Here is a 23372-nt window from a genome sequence, read left to right on the forward strand (position 1 = left end):
GCATCTAACCCTTCGAATGTCAACAACTTGAATACATCCTCTACCTTCCCAATCACCATCACTACTCCATCTACTCCACCTACTGTCAGCAACATCTCTACACCCAGCAGTGCAAGTAGTAACAAGACTTCACCTCCAATTGGATTTGGAGTCACAAATGGAACTTTTACCAGCACACAAACAAGTGGCAATAACAATCCTACTACAAACACCGTTACTTCAGCCACTGCCAGCCTGAACACAGCAACAATTCTGCCAATCCCAACAAGTATTTCTGCAATACCTGTCAACAACGTAACAATTAACAATGCATCTATCCCTTCGAATGTCAACAACATGAATACATCCTCTACCCTCCCAATCACCATCACAACTCCATCTACTCCACCTACTGTCAGCAACACCTCTACACCCAGCATTGCAAGTAGTAAAAACACTTCACCTTCTCTTGGATTTCCAGTCACAAATGGAACTTCTACCAGCACACAAACAAGTGGCAATACCAATCCTACTACAAACACCGTTACTTCAACCACGGCCAGCCTGAACACAGCAACAATTCTCCCAATCCCAACAAGTATTTCTGCAATACCTGTCAACAACACAGTAACAATTAACAATGCATCTATCCCTTCGAATGTCAACAACTTGAATACATCCTCTACCCTCCCAATCACCATCACTTCTCCATCTACTTCATCTACTGTCAGCAACATCTCTACACCCAGCAGTGCAAGTAGTAACAACACTTCACCTCCAATTGGATTTGGAGTCACAAATGGAACTTCAACCAGCACACAAACAAGTGGCAATAACAATCCTACTACAAACACCGTTACTTCAACCACTGCCTGTCTGAACACAGCAACAATTCTCCCAATCCCAACAAGTATTTCTGCAATACCTGTCAACAACACAGTAACAATTAACAATGCATCTATCCCTTCGAATGTCAACAACATGAATATATCCTCTACCCTCCCAATCACCATCACAACTCCATCTACTCCACCTACTGTCAGCAATACCTCTACACCCAGCAGTGCAAATAGTAACAACACTTCACCTCCAATTGGATTTGGAGTTACAAATGGAACTTCTACCAGCACACAAACAATTGGCAATAACAATCCTACTACAAACACCGATACTTCAGCCACTGCCAGCCTGAACACAGCAACAATTCTGCCAATGCCAACAAGTATTTCTGCAATACCTGTCAACAACAACGTAACAATTAACAATGCATCTATCCCTTCGAATGTCAACAACATGAATATATCCTCTACCCTCCCAATCACCATCACTACTCCATCTACTCCACCTACTGTCAGCAATACCTCTACACGCAGCAGTGCAAGTAGTAACAACACTTCACCTCCTCTTGGACTACCAGTCTCAAATGGAACTTCTACCAGCACACAAACAAGTGGCAATAACAATCCTATTACAAACACTGTTACTTTAACCACGGCCAGCCTGAACACAGCAACAATTCTCCCAATCCCAACAAGTATTTCTGCAATACCTGTCAACAACACAGTAACAATTAACAATGCATCTATCCCTTCGAATGTCAACAACATGAATACATCCTCTACCCTCCCAATCACCATCACTACTCCATCTACTCCACCTACTGTCAGCAATACCTCTACACGCAGCAGTGCAAATAGTAACAACACTTCACCTCCAATTGGATTTGCAGTCACAAATGGAACTTCAACCAGCACACAAACAAGTGGCAATAACAATCCTACTACAAACACTGTTACTTCAGCCAATGCCAGCCTGAACACAGCAACAATTCTGCCAATCCCAACAAGTATTTCTGCAATACCTGTCAACAACAACGTATCAATTAACAATGCATCTATCCCTTCGAATGTCAACAACATGAATATATCCTCCACCCTCCCAATCACCATCACTACTCCATCTACTTCATCTACTGTCAGCAACATCTCTACACCCAGCAGTGCAAGTAGTAACAATGCTTCACCTCCTCTTGGATTTCCAGTCACAAATGGAACTTCTACCAGCACACAAACAAGTGGCAATAACAATCCTACTACAAGCACCGTTACTTCAACCACTGCCAGCCTGAACACAGCAACACTTCTGCCAATCTTAACAAGTATTTCTGCAATACCTGTCAACAACACAGTAACAATTAACTATGCATCTATCCCTTCAAATGTCAACAACATGAATATATCCTCTACCCTCCCAATCACCATCACTACTCCACCTACTGTCAGCAACACCTCTACACCCAGCAGTGCAAGTAGTAACAACACTTCACCTCCAATTGGATTTGGAGTCACAAATGGAACTTTTACCAGCACACAAACAAGTGGCAATAACAATCCTACAACAAACACCGTTACTTCAGCCACTGCCAGCCTGAACACAGCAACAATTCTGCCAATCCCAACAAGTATTTCTGCAATACCTGTCAACAACACAGTAACAATTAACAATGCATCTATACCTTTGAATGTCAACAACTTGAATACATCCTCTACACTCCCAATCACCATCACTTCTCCATCTACTTCATCTACTGTCAGCAACACCTCTACACCCAGCAGTGCAAGTAGTAACAACACTTCACCTCCTCTTGGATTTCCAGTCACAAATGGAACTTCTACCAGCACACAAACAAGTGGCAATAACAATCCTACTACAAACACTGTTACTTCAACCACTGCCAGCCTGAACATAGCAACAATTCTGACAATCCCTACAAGTATTTCTGCAATACCTGTCAACAACAACGTAACAATTAACAATGCATCTATCCCTTCGAATGTCAACAACATGAATACATCCTCTACCCTCCCAATCACCATCACTACTCCATCTACTCCATCTACTGTCAGCAACATCTCTACACCCAGCAGTGCAAGCAGTAACAACACTTCACCTCCTCTTGGATTTGGAGTTACAAATGGAACTTCTACCAGCACACAAGCAAGTGGCAATAACAATCCAACTACAAACACCGTTACTTCAACCACTGCCAGCCTGAACACAGCAACAATTCTGCTAATCCCAACAAGTATTTCTGCAATACCTGTCAACAACACAGTAACAATTAACAATGCATCTATCCCTTCAAATGTCAACAACTTGAATACATTCTCTACCCTCCCAATCACCATCACTACTCCACCTACTGTCAGCAACATCTCTACACCCAGCAGTGCAAGTAGTAACACCACGTCACCTCCTCTTGTATTTCCAGTCACAAATGGAACTTCTACCAGCACACAAACAAGTGGCAATACCACTCCTGCTATTATCACTCCTGCCTCTACCCTTCCTGCCTCTATCACTCTTGCCTCTATCATTCCTGCCTCTATCACTCTGGCCACTACCACTCCTGCCAGTACCACTCCTACTATTATCACTGCTGCCTCTATCACTCCTCCCATTATCACTCCCGCCATTATTAATCCTGCCATTATTAATCCTGCCACTATTACTACCGTCTCTCTTACTCCAGCCACTATCACACCTGCCACTATCACTCCTGCCTCTATCACTCTTGCCACTCCTCCAAGCCTTAGCACAACTCTTAATAATTTTGCTACCGTGAGTAACACCAGGTTCCTCTGAATTGCATGGTTATTGAAGTTTTGATATTGGTCATAATCCAGCCAGTTTCTCATAAGCCATAACTGCATTTTTTGTGTTGTTCTACAGATTGGCACACTGGACCTCATGACACCAGCCCAGTTAGCTCTGTTCACCATTAACTCTGGGGCACTGAACAGTACAAGGCAGATAAACTCTGTGTTCAATCGTCTGGAGAAAGGCAATGCATTTAACAATGTGGATGAATACTTCACAACCTTCTTAACTCTGCAGGTAACATTTTTATATGTAGGATTATGTAAAACCATAGTATAAATAAGCAGCATTTCTTATTGAAGCAAATTGCTCATCTGATGTGCTGAGTCTTGTTCATGTTTTTTGCAGGTTGGTGATATTATTCCTCCTGTGAGAGACATGATGATGAATCGAACCTTCAGAATCATTAGTGTCCAGTTTCCACAGTTTGTGACTTTTAACTGGACTGACTGGTTTACTGTGAAGCTGGTCTCTCTACTCCCCAGTTTCACTGGAGAGATGCTCACTAATGCAACAACTAACATCAACTGCAAAAACTATGAAGTGATGTAAGTGAAATATGATCTATTATTTACTCATATATTTCTGATCTTTTATTAAACTATGAAGTGATGTAAGTGAAATTAGATCTATTATTTACTCATATATTTCTGATCTTTTATTTCCTGATGTGTTTTAATGTTGTCATTATTTTGCCAATAAATAATATTTACAAACTGCCAAAGGCAGAGAGAAGCACATTTTTTCTATTACGTAGTTTTGCCCAGTCATACAACAGCTACCAACCGGCGAGAAAATTTATTTCCTCTGAGACATGTGAAGCCAATCACTTCATCTTTAATAAAATAGTCATCTAGGTGTACTCTGTGCTGTCTGACATTTTATCCCAGGGACTTTCATCTCGACGATATACTAAAACATTATTACAGTAAATATATCTAATCCAAATGCAAAGAATGTGATTTAACAACTGTGTCATTCTTGTTCCTTTGTTTTGTTTGTTTATTTTTAATTATATGTATTTTTTTCTATTTAGGGCTTTCTGTGAACTCAAGAATGTAGTGTGTACTAACCCAGTTGTTAATTCTGATGTCTTGTATTACATAGAAGGAATTTTGGTCACTAAGACAAAATATACATAAATTGAACTAACAGCACATTTTAACAAACTGACTACTAATTTAATTAGAAATTTATTTAGGACTGTTTGTTGTTTGTATTGTTCTGTTGTTTTGTCATTTTTCATCTTCGGATTTTGGTTTTTTGAAGCTACATCTCCTTTTCCATTTCAGTGTTCAAGGATTAAGTAATGTTTCTGCTAAAATGCCAGAAATAAGAAATTATGAAATAGCAGCTGTTCTGGTACTTTACCTCAATCAACTCACTGACCAAACCACCCAACCAGGTACATTACCTCTCTGTGCCATCACAGCATGGATTCATCAACTAAAGCAACACTTATTTGCACACTTACTTGTCCTCATTTTATTAAATAGCTTGCAGATTGAACAACCAAACAGATGCAGACTGGCTCATTGTGAACCTTGGCCAGTTCTCTGTCTACCTGCCCTTCTCACGGCTGGTAAAGTTCAACATCAGTGGGGTAAATCACTCTCCATCACTCTTAAGAGTAGTGCACGGCTGATTAACGCATTTAATAGCTAAGAGTTTTTTGTGAAGAGCCTTTACTAGAAGCATGCTGCATTCTAGAGTCACTGTCTTCGAACACACCTCATGTCAGGCACGATTTTAACTGCATTCAGAACTTCAGAGAAATCTAACTTAGTACAGCACTATATATATATATATATATATACACCTTATATATACCTATATATTTACCTTCCGTAAACTGCTCCATTTTTACCACACAATGCATGTACTTGCATCTCTTTTTCATGTTGACTACAATATTTTAAACATTTTACTCAGATAAGTTCATGGGTTTAGTGGCAGGTTACAGTTTCTTCTGTTTCTTCTACATTTTTATGTAGGTGTATGTTCTGATGAACCGATTGGTACGCGTGCTTCTCGCTTCTTTTGTTTGGAAGAATGTGCGCAACCTTTCCGGCCCAAAACTAAAAACATCTCTATAAAGAACACCTATATCATTTCTGTCCCAGTTTTTACATAATCATTAAAACACATTGATAATCGTCAGAATACAATTGCAAAAAATAGAGGATTGGAATTTTCCCTTTTGAAATCATTAACCTATGGCTAGCATTATTCAAGAGCTAGCAGTTTTATGCTAAAAATGTTTAGTCTAATGTTTCTTTTCAAAATTTAGAGATAATAATCGTCTGAAATGTTAGACTATGTTTTATTACAGCAGATATAAAGGGACTTGATTACATGACCAGTTGTGCACAACTATGTTAGCTTAATGTTGGCTAATAGGTACTATGTAGGCTGTAGGTACTATGTTGGTTGGTTGGTATGGTACTATGTTGGTATGTTGGTATGGTACTATGTAGGCTAGGTAGACCTCGCTGCAAACCCTCCACCGGGTGCAGTGCGGCTGGCGGATGCGCCAGGTGCAGCGTGGCTAGTCTCTCCCCTTGGTAGACCATACAGGAGTCCATCTTCGCCTCGCGATCTCCCTCTGGACCCGGCAGTGGGAGTGTCTTCCTCTTCCTCCATCGCCTCCTCACTGCCACGGCTCCAGCTCATGGGCTGCTCCGGGCTGCCACCCCGGGAACAGTCCATTTCATTACCTGGGGAGCTCTCGGGGAATGAGCCCACCTCCGGACTCTTCCTCCCCTTCACTGTCCTGGCGGAGAACTCCGAAGGGGGTGGACTCTCCTCCTCCTCTGTGTAGGACCCCTCCTCCTCCCTGTAGGACTCCTCATCTTCCTCCTCCTCCTCACCGTATTCCACGGCGGGAGAGGAGCACATGGACGGAGGGTAGCCCTCCTCACCCTCACCGTAATATTCGGTGGGTGCGGAGTATACGGAGGGAGGATAATCTTCGCCCACCTCCCCCTCACCGTGGTCTTCAGCGGGGGCAGAGCCTACGGACGGCGGATGGTCCTCTTCCTCTTCCTCCTCCTCACTGGGCGAGTCCTCCTCCCCGAACTCGCTCTCGGGGGTCGTCGCCGTCGAGTATAGCTCGAAGGCACCCACCCTCAGAGGCGAGAGGGCGCGAGAAGGAGTGGGGTGTCGCTCCTTCCATATCCGCACCGCTCCCTGGCGGAGTTCTTCCGCCACCTCGGGATTAGAGGACTTCCGAGCTGCGCACAGCATGTACGCACATATGGGGTCCTGCTTCATCAACTCGGGAGTCGGTGCGGCTGTGATGTGCTGGCCAAGGGATGAGGCGTGACAGCGCTTACTGGGTCGCTTGCCCTTCTTTGGCCGGGTGGCATAGCCTGGCATTCTTTTGGTGTCTTGGCAGCTCGTCGTTCTGTGACGTCCGGCAGCACGAGGAAGGACGAGACAGAATCCTTGCTGTCACGGACTCAACGTTTATTTTTAACACACTTAAAGCGCATACAGCGCACATAAAACACGGCACACACACAAACACTTGCGTGACTCAGACAACAACAAGCACAGGACACTGCGCGAACGCACATTAAATAGACAAACCACATAAACCCCAAGTGATTACGAGACGAGCCACAGGTGAGACGGAATATCACAGGACGTAACCGCACCCACGGTGATCCACAGACGCAGACGAGTAGACGTAGAAGACGTAAACACACGCCCAAAGGGAGGGGTCTGGAACCTCAACGTGACAATCCAATAATAACTCAGCTGGCCTGTTCAGAAGTATAGATCAGCTAATAAACCCCACCTCCTGTGTCTTCCCTGAAACTGTTTCAGTTGAAAAATGTGATGTTTGCAATATTTTTTAGGGACAAGATTACTACTATAAGGCAGAACATAGCAACAAGCACTAATAGACTATCAACCCTTATATCAGTTATGCAGCCTAATTTTAATATGTCTTATTTCCAAGAAGTTGACATGGTAACACTACTTGTTGTGATTTCGTCACTAAAATCCTTTTTCATGCTTTTTCAAGCAGGTTCTGAGCTCATTAATTAATGAAGTTCTAACGATTGTTAATCAGTCTCTGCAACTGGGAGAATTCCCTAATATTCTTAAAACTGCAGTGGTTAAACCACTGCTAAAGAACAGAAATCTTAATCCCACAATTCTCAATAATTATCTACCTATATCTAACCTTTCCTTTCTTAGCAAAATGATTGAAAAAGTTGTGTCAATCCAGTTGAATTATTATGTCAAAGTAAATCCGATAAATCCAATTACACTTTTCAGTCTGGTTTCAGAGTTCTCCACAGCGCTGAAACAGCACTAGTTAAGGTAGTAAATGACCTGAGATTAAATAAGGATGCAGGCAAACTCTCAGTCCTTTTTCTGCGCCACTTCTGACACTGTTGATCATGAAATACTTCTTGATCGACTACAGAGCTGGGTAGGCATTGGTGGCTTAGTCTTAGACTGGTTTAGATCGTATCTAACTGGCATGATTACTATGTTCAATTAGGTACCTCAACATGTCAAAAAATAACTTGTGGCGTCCCCCAAGGATCAATTCTTGGGCCATTACTGTTCAACCCATATATGCTTCCGTTACCACATATCATTAACAAACATGGTATTAGGTATTATCAATATGCAAATGAGACTCAACTTTACATTTCTCTAGAACCTAAAGCCCTAAAATCAAATTTGCTCACTGTTTGACTGCATAGATGATATACAGACATGGTTGTCTGATAGTTTTCTGCAATTAAAAAGACAGAGGTTCACAAAGGAATGATGTCCAGATTTATTTAAATCAAATGAATCTAAAGGCCAAACAATGTGTTAAAAACGGGGCGTGTCACCTTTGATAATGAGCGCAGCTTCAAATAACACTGTGACGGGCAGGGGTGAGCAACGAAAAGGAAGCGATCACGCCAAGTCTCAGGGAAAAATGATGGTTTAATAGAAAGTGTGCAAACCTAAAACCCGTGCACTATCTCCAAATTAAGGATATAATGACCAGCGGTCAACTGGTACAAAGACAAGACATATATAGGCAAACAAACGACCCTCAGGTGAGACGGATCACGGGCTCCGCCCACCTGAGGGATGCACATGACGTCACCAGACAACAACAACAACAGCCGCTGTGGACGGAGGCGGCCGGTAGGGGGCCGCCTCACCGTGACAAACACATCATGACTACATGCAAGACAGCTTATTTTCACCTTCAAAACATCGCTAAGGTCCGAGATATGCTCTCTCCTGCTGACAGTGAAAAACTTGTCCATGCATTTATCACATCAAGGCTAGATTATTGTAACGCTGTTCTATTTGCTCTTCCAAAGAGCTCTAATTCTCACCTACAGCAAGTTCAGAACGCTGCTGCAAGGGTTCTGACCTGCAGGAGAAAGAGAGATCACATTACACCTGCTCTCCACTCACTGCACTGGTTACCTGTCAGCTTTAGAATAGATTTTAAGGTTCTAGTCATGGATGTTAAATGTCTTCATGGTCTTGCTCCTCTTTACCTCAATGAAATGATGGTTAGATATGTTCCAGTCAGGTCTCTCAGGTCTTCAAACAGTAATCTACTGGTGATTCCTAAAAGCCGATTAAATATTGGCGAGGGTGCTTTTAGCCACTATGTCCCAAAATTCTGGAACTCTCTTCCTGAAGAGCTCAAAGGCATTTCATCCCTGCACAGCTTCAAGAAGAATCTCTGTTTAGATCTGCTTTTAGTTAAGAAATTCTAACTCTGTTCCATCTTATTTACTTTATTAAATTATGTTGTCTATTATTTTATAACTTGTGACTTTATTAAATTATTTTATTGTTTCCTTTTTATCTTTAATTTCTTTTAATATTTTCTTTTTGTCTTCTTATCTTTGCTTCCTTTTAATGTTTCTTTTTATTTATTCTGTAAAACACTTTGAGTTGCTTGTATATATGAAAGGTGTTATACAAATAAAGATTATTATTATTATTTTGATGATTGAAAGAGACAGGCACAATAAACGAAGTAACAGTGAAACATAAGTTTAATCACACAAAATGTGAAGTTCAGCACGGATAGCGCAAGCACTTACAAATGTGACTCACACAGGCACGAACTTTAGCCAAAAACGAGCACGAGACATTGCGCGAACGCATATTAAAGAGGTGAATAACACATTCCCTAGTGATCACGAGACAAGGCACAGGTGAGACTAACGAACATGCTTACAAACGCCCCACACCCAGATGCAGACAACGTTATAACACGCCCATAAGGACGGGTCCGGAGCTGAACCGTGACAATTATTACGGTGGCAGTTTTCAAAATCCATAATGGGCTCATATGGTCTTCATCAATTCTGCATGGTTTCTTTATTCACTGTCAAACTTACAGAAAAACAATCAGCTGTATCACAGCACATTATGATGTAGTAAACATAATTAGATTAAGTTTGCCTATCTTAGGTAGTCCTTGCAGTTCTCTTTTTCTCTGTATATATATTTTTCTCTTTCCGACTCCAGCTACTTTTGACACGCACACAACACTATGGGCATTGTCTACAAATTACCTTAACAAGAATGCAAGTGGCGGTCGCAGAGTCCATAGAGCACTGTAATTTGTAGTGGTCTAAATAACCACAATAAAATTGTTTAGGATGCACTGAATGTAATACAGCTTGTTTTATGCTCTTGTGTTGCACCTCTTAAAAGCTATTGAAATTTTTAGACAAAAACTGACCACTACAAATTGGTGCAAGGTATGAATACTCATTTATAAGTTGCTTTACATCATTAACTTTATGTAAAACAACTTGTTTTTGAGGTCTCATGGTGCGCAGTTGTCTGTGGACTCTGTGACTGCCACTGTTTGTAGACGGTGCCTTTGACATTGTTGTGGTGACTTTAGTACATTCACAATAACGTTGTCAATTATATAAAATAGTCTATTCCTGAAGTAAAAAAAGTTGTAGGCGTTTGTCTTGATTGCCAGAATTAGCATATTTTGGTACTTTTGCTGATACTGTCTTAAAGTTATTGAAGAAAGAATTCCTAATATGTGAAGGTGAAACCAAATTTACCATGGTATTTTTCTCGTTTTAACGACATAAGATGCTGAAGAATATTTTTTACAGCTTTTTTTTTTTACTGCTTTTAAAGCTTAAAATATGTTTTTATCATACTTGTAGACTTTTTTATCATACATATCTGGGCCACTTGTCATTTGTCTCACTCTGGAGTCATATAACATTTGCAACACATTCCCAGCACTTTACACAACACTTACAACACATTCTCTGGATTTTACACAATATTTACAACACATTCTCAGAAGTTTACACAACATTTACAACACATTCTCAGGACTTCACCTAATTTGCAAAACAGTTGTAGATTCAAAGAGACACAGCATCATGAAAGCTTTCTATTATGTGTTCTGGATTCACTCCCCCTCACACTCTTCCTCACAAACACTCTCTCCCTCATTCTCTCACTCCTTCTCACTCTCCCTCCATCTCCTCATCAGTTGGCAGTAGCACAGTTGCTCACTCCCATTCAGCTGGCTCAGATGTGCTCCGATCCTTCTAGACTCCGCGGTCCTCAGGATGTCAACACCGTGATGTCAGTTCTTCGTCCAGACCAGCTTACCTCCTTCTTTGACATCCTCACTCCCAACATCCAGGTGTTCAACACTTCCTTTTGTTAAAAGCCACATTCGTTAATTTAGTTGCAATCAATCATTAAAATTACTAGTTTAATTAAAACATAATTTAGTTCAATAAAAAAATGTGCAATTCTTTATTTCATTCATTCATTTTCTAAAGTTCTTTGGAACTTCATGTATTCACTCAGTGTTGCCGAAATTATAAATTTCACATCATGTCTTTGCTTGTATGCTGAACTCTCTGTCTTAGCTGAATGCCTCGTTGTACTCCAGCGGGGTGAAGTCAGCCTTTCTTCATGGCGTTCTGGTGATGGGGGGGCTGTCCTCTCCCTACGTGTCTGACTCCACGCTGCTCCAGTGGCTGACTGTGCTACTCAGACCTCTCATCTCCAGCCTCCTGCCTGGAGATGTCAGACTCTACTTCGACATTGTCAGAAACCGCACCTGTAACATTACCCAGACAGCGTGAGAATCTAATATTCGTGTGATATTTACACTATTTTGGGGGTCTAGTAGTATTTTATAATGTAAACATAGTAACAGTGGAAACAATGTTATGAAATCTTTAGCAAAGAGGTAAATGCCTTAAATATATTCTCAACTTTATTTATTTTGTATTAAATGTATTAATTGTCAATTGTAGCTATAGTAATTTAAAGTGTTTTTCACCATATGCAGTAGTACATGTATATACAGTATAGTAGTATATATGTTTGCACAGCTGATGAAGGACCTCTGTCTGAAACATCCTGTTTCTCTGGAAACGTTGTGCACTTTACTATAATTTGTAATATCTCTCCATACACTGCAGTAACTTACCTCGAACATTCTACATATTTATATATACACTATAAATCTAATACAGGGAACACTAAAATAACACATCCTGGATGAATAATGAATCAAATATTCCAGGTGAAAATTACATGTTGAAATGTGTTGAGAACAAAATAACAAAAATATGATCAATGTAAATCAATATTATTATCCCATGGAGGTCTGGATTAGGAATCATACTCAAAATCAAAGTGGAAAATCAAATGACGGGCTGATCCAACTACAGTGAAAATTCCTCAAAACAAATCAAAATGAGGCTCAGTAGTGTGTGTGGCCTCCACGTGCCTTTATGACCTCCCTACAACACCTGGGCATGCTCCTGATGAGACCTCCCTACAACACCTGGACATGCTCCTGATGAGACCTCCCTACAAGACCTGGGCATGCTCCTGATGAGACCTCCCTACAACATCTGGACATGCTCCTGATGAGACCTCCCTACAACACCTGGACATGCTCCTGATGAGACCTCCCTACAACACCTGGGCATGCTCCTGATGAGACCTCCCTACAACACCTGGTCATGCTCCTGATGAGACCTCCCTACAACACCTGGGCATGCTCCTGATGAGACCTCCCTACAACACCTGGGCATGCTCCTGATGAGACCTCCCTACAACACCTGGACATGCTCCTGATGAGACCTCCTTACAACACCTGGACATGCTCCTGATGAGACCTCCCTACAACACCTGGGCATGCTCCTGATGAGACCTCCCTACAACACCTGGGCATGCTCCTGATGAGACCTCCCTACAACACCTGGACATGCTCCTGATGAGACCTCCCTACAACACCTGGGCATGTTCCTGATGAGACCTCCTTACAACACCTGGACATGCTCCTGATGAGACCTCCCTACAACACCTGGACATGCTCCTGATGAGACCTCCCTACAACACCTGGACATGCTCCTGATGAGACCTCCCTACAACACCTGGGCATGCTCCTGATGAGACCTCCCTACAACACCTGGACATGTTCCTGATGAGGCGGTGGATGTTCTCCTGAGGAATCTCCTCCCAGACCTGGATTAAAGCGTCAGTAAACTCCTGGACAGTCTGTGGTGCAGCGTGGTGTTGATGGATGATGTCCCAGATGTGCTTGATTGGATTCAGTTCTGGGGAACGGACAGGCCAGTCCATAGCATCAACGCCTTCATCATGCAGGAACTGCTGACACACTTCAGTCACATGAGGGCTAGCACTGTCATGCATCAGAAGGAACCCAGGGCCCACTGCACCAGCATATGGTCTCACAATGGGTCTGAGGATCTCATCCTGTACCTAATGGCAGTCAGGGTACCTCCGGCTAGCACATGGAGGTCTGTGCGGCCCTCCAAAGAAATGCCTCCCCACACCATTACTGACCCACTGACAAACCAGTCATTCTGGAGGATGTTGCAGGCAGCAGAATGTTCTCCACAGTGTCTCCAGACTCTGTCACGTCTCCAGACTTTATCATGTGCTCAGTGTGAACCTGATCTCATCCGTGAAGAGCACAGGGCACCAATAGCGAATCTGCCAATCTTGGTGTTCTCTGGCAAATGTCAATCGCCCTGCACGGTGTTGGGCTGTAAGCACAAGTCCCACTTGTGGACATCGGGCCCTCGTACCAGTTTGTGCAGAAACATGGATATTAGTGTCCTGCTGGAGGTCATTTTGCAGGGCTCTGGCAGTGCTCCTCCTGTTCCTCCTTACACAAACGAGGAGTTAGTGGTCCCGCTGTTGGGTTGTTGCCCTCCTACGGCACCCTCCATGTCTCCTGGTGTACTGGCCTGTCTCCTGGTCCTGGACACTGTGCTGACAGACACAGCAAACCTTCTTGCCACAGCTCACATTGATGTGCCATCCTGGATGAGCTGAACTACCTGAGCAACTTCTGTGGGTTGTAGACACCGCATCATGCTACATCTATGGTGAGAGAACTGACAAAATGCAGAAGTGACCAAAACATCAACCAAAAAGGATGAGAACAGAGAAAAGGTCTGTGGTCACCACCTGCAGAACCACTCCTTTATAGGGGGGTCTTGCTAATTGCCTCTCATTTCTACCTGTTGTCTATTCCATTTGCACAACAGCAGGTGAAATTGATTCACAATCAGTGTTGCTTCCTAACTGAATAGGTTTGTTTCACAGAAGTTGGTTGACTTGGAGTTACAGTGTTCCCTTTATTTTCTATTTTTATTTTTAGAAATATATATATATATATATATATATATATATATATATATATATATATATATATATATATATATATAATTTTTTTTTTGAGTATTTCAGAAAATGCTGGGATTTACACTCACAAGCATATCTAGGGTTTACAGAGAATGGTCAGAAAAAGAGAAAATGTCCAGTTAGTGGCAGTTCTGTGGGTGCAAATGCATTGTTGATGCCAGAGGTCAGAGGAGAATAGCCAGACTGGTTTGTGCTGATAGAACGGCAACAGGAACTTAAATAACCAGTCGTTACAACCGAGGCACACAGAAGAGCATCTCTGAACGCACAACACGTCAAACCTTGAGGCAGATGGTCTACAGTAGCAGAAGACCACACCGGGTGCCAATCCTGTCAGCTATGAAAAGGAAACTGAGGCTACAATTTGTACAGGCTCACCAAAATTGGACAATAGAAGATTGGGAAAACGTTGCCTGGTCCGATGAGTCTCTATTCCTGCTGTGACATTTAGATGGTACGGTCAAAATTTGCCATCAACAACATGAAAGCATGAATCCATCCTGCCTTGTATCAATGGTTCAGGCTTGTGGTGGTGGTGCAATGGTGTGGGAGATATTTTCCTGGCACACTTTTGGGCCCATTAGTACCAATTGAGCATCGTGTAAACGCCACAGTCTACCTGAGTATTGTTGACCATGTCCATCCCTTTATGACTACAGTATATCCATCTTCTGATGAATACTTCCAGCAGGATAACACGCCATGTCATAAAGCGCAAATCATCTCAGACATCTCAGGTTTCTTGAACACGACAATGAGTTCACTGTACTCTAATGGCCTCCACAGTCACCAGATCTCAATCCAATAGAGCACCTTTGGGATGTGGTGGAATGGGAGATGTTTCCTTGAATCTGCTATGAAGGATTAAAGCAGTTCTGAAGGCAAAAGGGGGTCCAACCAGTTACTAGCCAGGTGTACCTAATAAATATATATAAATTGTATATAGTAGTGGTGCCTTTTTTATTCTGCTAATGTTTCTGCATAGTCATAGTGTAAGAAGTATAACGTGAAACTGTAGAAGGTTGCTCTCTCTTGTTTGTGTGTCATGGCTGTGATGTTTCTTGTCTGAAACAGAGTGAACAGTTTGGACTCTGTGGGATCTGATCTCAGTAGCAGCACACAGACTCAGATCTTCACCAGCATCTTACAGCTCCTCACTGGTACAGCACCCAAACCCCTGACATTAAACAAATAATAATACATACCTACATACACAAATGGTAATACATACATTACCAGAAGTAAATTTGAAATATATATAAATATATATACACTATAGGACCGAATGGATTGCGTTGCTACACTGGAGGAAGCTTCTATCTCTTCCTCCACAACACCTTCCTGAGATCTGAATTCCCTGATCTGAGCGTCTTCCTTTCCCTCATCCCAGCCAACCGACAACAAGAGGTATTCCTACATGACAAACCTAAGATGAATAACACAGGGAAATATTACATCCCCCACACTGTGTAGAGCAGGGGTGCCCACAAGCTTTCGGCTTGCGAGCTACTTATAAGATGACCAAGTCAGAAAGATCTGGGGCGGGGGGGGGGGGGGGGGGGGGGGGGTGGCGAACATTATTTGTTGAGTGGATTGCAGATTGGCTACCGTGAATGTCAATCCATCCAAATACAACCGTCACTGCAGATGTGCGATTCATCTACTACTATTTTATGTGACGCGATCTATGCACATTCCTTCGCGATCGACCGACACTTCCTTCGCGATCGACCGGTCGATCGACGTAATGAGCACCCCTGGTGTAGAGGTATTCCTACATGACAATCCTAAGATGAATAACACAGGGAAATATTACATCTCCCACACTGTGTAGAGGTATTCCTGTGCCATAAGCCTGAAGAAGGATGTGTAGGGTTCAGAGTCACAGTTGGTGTCTTAGTTATACAGTTAATAAGTTACCAGTAAAGTCATTTTGTCCACACATCCCTCCCTTTATAATAACCTGGGTGACTCCTCTCTGTCCTATAGCTGCTGGGCTCCATCTCTCCAGTAGAGATAACTGAGCTCCTGAACACGACAAAAACAGTTAACAGTTCAGACGTCTGCACACTCCTCAACAACTACAACCAAACCAACCAGTACCTACAGACGGTACGCCTGTCACACATGTACACACTCTGACATTGTACTCCATGTGTCTCATGTTTGTTCTTCATTCCTGCTGTTTCATCTCATCTTTGTTCAGTGCAGTAATTCATGTGTAAATTTATCATTGTTTTCTTTCTCTCTTTCACTCTCTCTGTCTCTCTCTCTGCAGCAACCAGTTCAGTCTCCAGATCTTGCCAGGCAGACGTTGGTGTGTGTGTGGCCTCTTGCTCTCAGTGTATCATCTCAGGTTGATGTAAATCAGTGGTTTAATGTCTATCTGGCTCAATACCTGCCCTACCTCAGCTATCAGCTGATCAGACCTGCTCAACTCAACAGCGCCTCCTGTCTGTCATACAGGAAACTGTGAGTTTGTGTTTGTTGTAACATGAACGCCAACGACCTAACACTGCATATAGAGTCTCATTTTATTATCATTATTATTATTATTATTATACTCTTGTAACTGCATGCTTTTCACCTGTGTGTGTGTGTGTGTGTGTGTGTGTGTGTGTGTGTGTGTGTGTGTGTGTGTGTGTGTGTGTGTTTAGAGTGTCAGTCCTGGGGAACAATTATAATTTCTCCAACACTGATTTCACCTCAGCTGATGTGTACAAGTCTATAAAGGCTTATCTGACCAGCAGCAGTAAGAATGGTTACAATTCCCTTTCTGTTTATTGTTGTATGTTCATATTGTAGAAACAGTACTTATATTGTGTGTGTGTGTGTGTTTGTGTGTGTGTGTGTGTATGTGTGTGTGTGTGTGTGTGTGTGTGTGTGTGTGTGTGTGTGTGTGTGTGTGTGTTGTAGGTGGCACTCCTCGCTGTTATAACTCCTCAGATCCCAACCTGAACTCCACCGCCTGGTTCACCAACAACATCGGACCTTTCATCACCTTCATGTCTCTTAGTGACCTCCAGACATTTGTGTCAGACAGCCAGGTAACACACACATAAACACACACATGCACACACACAACCAGGTAACGTAACTCCCATCAGTATTTGGATCAGGAAACAAAGGCAAATGTCCATCAGATAAAAATAAATAAAATTCTTTATAATAATTCACAAACACACATTGTTCTCATAGCTAAATGTCTGTATTTGTTTTTTGTAGATCAGTGTGTTTGCAGTGAATCCAGACAATCTTCAGTTGTTTAACACTCCAGGAATTGCAGCCAACGTTACTGCATACTACATGGCACTGCTATTTGCACAGAATCCTAACTACGACCCTCTCAGGTTATACACTACACACATTAGCAATAAAAACAATAATGTTTATAATGTGTGATATTAGAATACAAAAATAAAAAATATCTATGAAGGACTTTTTATATCAAAATGAGAGGTGGGCACTCGAGTGAGTGACTCGAGTCGAAGTCGCACTTAAGTTGCCTACAAAATGACTTCAGACTCGACTTGGAACTCGTCACTAATGACACCCAACTCGACTCAGACTTATAAGAGTCTGTCTGGTATCCAGGCGCTGTGTGTGAGTTGTAGAAATAAATACTTTCTTTGTGTGTTCATCACTCCGTTTATGCATTCACACCTCGCATTCTCTGGTTGTATCTATCTGCCAAATAAAGAGCACTGTGCTTTTGCATAAGGATCCCTCTCTGTCTCTTCCTGACGTTACAATATTGTCTTTTGACCATTAGGGTAGCTAAAGCTAGGTTAAACTAAACATTTACAATTTGGCACATATTTCACAAATATCTTCATGAATTTTAATTTTATATGTTGTAATTTATAGAGAAAGTCATTGTATATGTGGATAGTGGGAATGTTGGTGTTTATTCAGTGCCGTATCATCTTGAGACTGGATGACTGCAGTTTGGTCCTAGTGGACCTTCCCCACTGTGTAATTAGACCTGCACAACACATCCAGAATGCAGCTGCATGTCATAGTTGTTATCAGGAACCCAAAGTTCCCCCATGTCACCTCCCTGTTACAGTCCCTCTACTGGAGCACTGTAGGTGCCCTGCTTCAGATGTTAAAAGAAAAAGAGAAAACTGTTCTATATGTGCATCTGTCTTATCTCTGCATGGGTGTTTGTATGGCTGTGTGGCTCTGTGTGGGGTGTGTGTCTGCAGCTTGCCAGCCAATCTCCTGTGTGCGACACCTGCTTCTGCATTTGTGAATCTTCTAGAACCAAAAAGTAAAACCATCCTGAAAGTCCTCAACAACAGCTGCACTACAATTAGTTTAGAGGTAATCAGTCAAACTAGTGACCTCTTGCTACCATTTGATTTAACTGATTAGTCTTGATAATTACCCACAATCCTCTTTTCACAGGTCACAGCAGCGCTGGTAGCAAATTTTAACTCCACGTTAACCACAGACACTATCCAATCACTTGGCAAACAGAATATCGGCCTGACTGAGGGTCAGATCCTGGCCGCGAACCCAAACGTTATTAACAGTTCTATATCCACTCTCAGTACAGTCACAGGCTGGAATCAAGGTCAGGTCAATGACATCATCCAGAGGATTACTACTGCAGGGTATCAGGTAAGTGTACACTACACTACATGAGACACCCTACACACTACACCCTACCCACTACCAGTGGTGTCTCTGAAAGCCTGGCCAGTATTGGCTCGGTGGTGAAACTACACACAAACTTGCTTGCTCAATGCATCAAACACAAACACACCTCACCAATAGAGTCACAAATGCACATTTATATACAACAGGAATCAGCTGAAGCAAATACCAGAATATCATAATGTTAACCTTGTAAATCCTGTAAAGCGTTTTGTGACATGTTGTGAAAAGCGCTATACAAATATATTTGATTTGATTTGATTTGAATATCATTGAAATTGTCAATAACTCCATTTGATCTGGCACAACTCCAGACGAAACAACAATATAAATGAAGGACTAAATGAAGAATAAATTATCCAAAGCAAAGTTATGGCGAATGGAAATATATTACCTAAAACTATATTTGTTAGCACTGGGTCAATCGTCAAAAGTGGCTAACAACCCACTAGTTAACTATGCTGAACAAAACAGTACAATCCTACCCTGATGGAGAAATACTCTGACTGGTGTGGTCCCAAACACAAAAAGTTGTTTTCTTTAATGGCAAAGTGCTAAACTTAATGTTTATTAATTGTTTTATCCACAAGTAGCTGGTGATGGGCTCCTCTGGTGACTGTTTTATCCACCAGTAGTTGGCGATTGGCTTCTCTGGTGACTGTTTTATCCACCAGTAGTTGGTGATTGGCTCCTCTGGTGACTGTTTTATCCACCAGTAGCTGGTGACTGGCTCCTCCGGTGACTGTTTTATACACCAGTAGTTGGTGATTGGCTCCTTTGGTGACTGTTTTATCCACAAGTAGCTGGTCCAGGTTATTGATCAGTGGATGGTCCATGTTATTGGTCAATGAATGGTCCAGGTTATTGATCAGTGGATGGTCCAGATTGTTGGTCAGTGGATGGTTCAGGTTATTGATCAATGGATGGTCCAGGTTATTGATCAGTGGATGGCCCAGATTATTGGTCAGTGGATGGTTCAGGTTATTGATCAGTGGATGGTCAAGGTTATTGGTCAATGGAAGGTCCAGGTTATTGGTCAGTGGTTCAGGTTATTGATCAGTTGATGGCCCAGATTATTGATCAGTGGATGTTCCATCTTATTGATCAGTGGATGGTCCATGTTATTTGTCAGTGGATGGTTCAGGTTATTGGTCAATGGATGGTCCAGATTATTGGTCAGTGATCCAGGTTATTGATCAGTGGATGGTCCAGGTTAATGGTCAGTGGATGGTCCAGGTTATTGATCAGTGGATGGTCCAGATTATTGATCAGTGGATGGTCCAGGTTATTGGTCAGGGGTCCAGGTTATTGATCAGTGGATGTTCCATCTTATTCAATCAATCAATCAATCAAATTTTATTTATATAGCGCTTTTTACAACAGTTGTTGTCACAAAGCAGCTTTACAAGTGCCGAGTCCTAGCCCCCAGTGAGCAAGCCAAAGGCGACAGTGGCAAGGAAAAACTCCCTAGTTTTTTGCATGAGGAAGAAACCTTGAGAGGAACCAAGACTCAGGGGGGGAACCCATCCTCCTCTGGCCGACATTGGTCACCATGACAACAACAACAATTTATACAGAAAGAAGAGAAAGAAAAGGAAAAAGATGTAATAATGTCCATCATGGTGTAGGCATCCGGTTAGGCAGGAGGTGGCTGGCCCAGGATGGATCGCTGGTCTCCTCATCTCATTATTTCTCAAGCAGGCGGGCAGCCATGTGGAGAAATGAAACAGGGAAAATTAGCGCTGCATGGGGACATATACAGGACAGGTGAAATTATAAACATTTCTGGAGTGTGGCAGCAACTCCGGCATTAAGTTAAACTATTACAGCCTAGCTAAAAAAAGGCAGAACCAGAAGGTAACATAGGTTTGGGGGCATCCTGAGACCATGGCATCCGTCCACTGCACTGTCAACAAACTTGAGTGACCTCGAGCAGTGACAGGATGACAGCACCAGCGCCCCAGTCTACCGTAAAACCCTTTGCCTGTGAACCCCTGGATCTGTACCTTTATCTAAGGGGTATATTAATTATCAAACGCTAAACTAAATAAGTGGGTTTTCAACCTAGACTTAAAGATCGTTACTGTGTCAGAGTCCCGGACACATTTAGGAAGATTATTCCAAAGCTGGGGGGCCTTACAAGAAAAAGCTCTTCCCCCTGCTGTTACCTTGTTAATTTTTGGAACTAATAAAAGACCAGCACCCTGTGATCTTAGTGGACGTGGGGGTTCATAATAGGAAATAAGTTCCTGAAGGTATTCAGGAGCAAGCCCGTGCAATGCTTTAAAAGTTAATAAAAGAATTTTAAAGTCAATACGGAATTTAACTGGGAGCCAATCCAGGGCTGATAGGACTGGACTGATATGCTGAAATTTTCTAGTTCTGGTCAGAACCCTGGTCAGTTTATTTAGATTCCTATTTGAACATCCTGACAGTAGTGAGTTACAGTAATCTAATCTGGAGCTAACAAAGGCGTGCACCAATTTTTCCGCATCATCCTGTGATAATACATTTCTTAACTTGGCAATGTTGCGGAGATGTAGAAAAGCTATCCTAGTAGTATTATCTATGTATTTATCAAATGATAGGTCAGAGTCGAGTATGACGCCTAGGTTTTTGGCTACTGTGCCAGGTGTAATGGGGTAGTCTGCGAGATTAAGCATTAGATCTGGAATTTTCTGTTTTGAGGCCTTAGGGCCCAGGAGGAGAACTTCTGTTTTGTCCTCATTAAGTTGGAGGAAGTTTAGGGACATCCAGCATTTAATATCTCTTACACAGGCCTCAATATTTGCTAAACTGAGTTTGTCATCAGGTTTGGCTGATATGTAAAGTTGAGTGTCATCTGCATAGCAGTGAAAATTGACACCATGTTTGTTTATAACTGTGCCCAATGGTAGCATATATAATGTAAATAATAGTGGATTATTGATCAATGGATGGTCCAGGTTATTTGTCAGTGGATGGTTCAGGTTATTGGTCAATGGATGGTCCAGGTTATTGATCAGTGGATGGTCCAGGTTATTGATCAATGGATGGTCCAGGTTATTGGTCAATGGATGGTCCAGGTTATTGATCAGTGGATGGTCCAGGTTAATGGTCAGTGGACGGTCCAGGTTATTGATCAGTGGATGATCCAGATTATTGATCAGTAGATGGTCCTGGTTATTGGTCAATGGATAGACCAGGTTATTGATCAGTGGATGGTCCAGCTTATTGATCAGTGGATGGTCCAGGTTTTTGATCAGAGCCTTCAAATAACCATTCGGGGTGGGTTCCATTCATTAGCAGCTGGTTCCATCATTTTACATTTACCAGTATGATTAGTTTCTTCAGGAGGCGTGACATGTCTCTCAGTGTTATCCTACCACCAAGCATAAACTTTGGAAGGCTAATGGAACAACATCCTATTTATTCTCCTTCTTCACTTTTATACCTCTTCAGGAAGTTTCACCCTTAGCAACTTAACACTGCCTTCAAATTAGTGCTACATTCAAACTACCTCTGCCCCCAAATTGGCACTACCATTCAGCACTTTATCTTCATGGACATCATGACCCTTTGGACTTTGTTGATCTGTGTTCTGATTGGATGGTGTTTTGACAGATCAACAGTGCTTCGTCCTTGGTGACTCTGGGCACGCTCATTGGAGGTGTTTCCACAGCAACCATGTCCAGTATTCCATCCTCTCAGCTTCAGATTGTATCCCAGAATCCAACATTCGTCAACAACATTCTGACAGCACCAGTGATTCTGCAGGAGACATTTGTTCGGAAGGTATTTCAGATGAGACACACACATTCACCATAATAATTTGCCATTAGCTATAAATATGGGACATAAAGCACTGTACAAAATAAGTGAAAAAAACAAAACAACTTCAAGTTGCGTATTACATTTTAATTTTAATATTGACACAGAATAACCTCCATATTTTGTTATTGTAGAAAAGGTGAAGATGTGCTAATACACTTTCTTCTAGATTGTCTCTATAAACGAGTCTCAGGCAGTGGTGAACGTTCCAAACGCATTAGCAAAATACATCCCACGTGTGTTACTAGCATCTCTGAATGCTGTTAACATTTCATTTGTGAACCCAAAGAACTGGAATCACGAACAGGTAAGATAATACATAACGTTTTTCTTTCACTTAAGAAATCTGCTGTTATGTGTATGCAATGTATGTATGTGTATAGAAAATAAATAAATACATAAATGTGTCATTATTGTTTTGTTTTTTCTAGGCTCTTGTGCTTTTCCCTGATGTGGTCAGTGTCAGTAATAACGTAGAGGAGTGAGTTAAATCACACACTCTGCTGCACAGTATACACACACACACG

At 42.0% G+C, this 23372-nt stretch overlaps 1 protein-coding gene across 1 annotated transcript in view; it reads left to right on the forward strand.

Annotated features, from left to right (window-relative positions):
* The first annotated feature begins 2904 nt into the window (after nucleotides 1-2904).
* Nucleotides 2905-23372, forward strand: part of LOC143484525 (uncharacterized) — a 37013-nt gene continuing 16545 nt past the window's right edge. Inside the window, exons 1-19 of the mRNA XM_076983301.1 lie at nucleotides 2905-3600; nucleotides 3712-3876; nucleotides 3988-4187; nucleotides 4932-5044; nucleotides 5136-5242; nucleotides 11162-11317; nucleotides 11550-11764; nucleotides 15448-15533; nucleotides 15653-15780; nucleotides 16363-16485; nucleotides 16652-16845; nucleotides 17031-17125; nucleotides 17290-17420; nucleotides 17599-17723; nucleotides 18582-18699; nucleotides 18784-18999; nucleotides 22639-22809; nucleotides 23015-23152; nucleotides 23277-23326. Coding sequence (XP_076839416.1) covers nucleotides 3730-3876; nucleotides 3988-4187; nucleotides 4932-5044; nucleotides 5136-5242; nucleotides 11162-11317; nucleotides 11550-11764; nucleotides 15448-15533; nucleotides 15653-15780; nucleotides 16363-16485; nucleotides 16652-16845; nucleotides 17031-17125; nucleotides 17290-17420; nucleotides 17599-17723; nucleotides 18582-18699; nucleotides 18784-18999; nucleotides 22639-22809; nucleotides 23015-23152; nucleotides 23277-23326 — 2513 coding nt within the window. The 5' untranslated portion in view covers nucleotides 2905-3600; nucleotides 3712-3729. The remainder of the gene's footprint in view (nucleotides 3601-3711; nucleotides 3877-3987; nucleotides 4188-4931; nucleotides 5045-5135; nucleotides 5243-11161; nucleotides 11318-11549; nucleotides 11765-15447; nucleotides 15534-15652; nucleotides 15781-16362; nucleotides 16486-16651; nucleotides 16846-17030; nucleotides 17126-17289; nucleotides 17421-17598; nucleotides 17724-18581; nucleotides 18700-18783; nucleotides 19000-22638; nucleotides 22810-23014; nucleotides 23153-23276; nucleotides 23327-23372) is intronic.

This window comes from Brachyhypopomus gauderio, chromosome 20 (assembly GCF_052324685.1).
Source record: "Brachyhypopomus gauderio isolate BG-103 chromosome 20, BGAUD_0.2, whole genome shotgun sequence".
Lineage (NCBI taxonomy): Eukaryota > Metazoa > Chordata > Actinopteri > Gymnotiformes > Hypopomidae > Brachyhypopomus > Brachyhypopomus gauderio.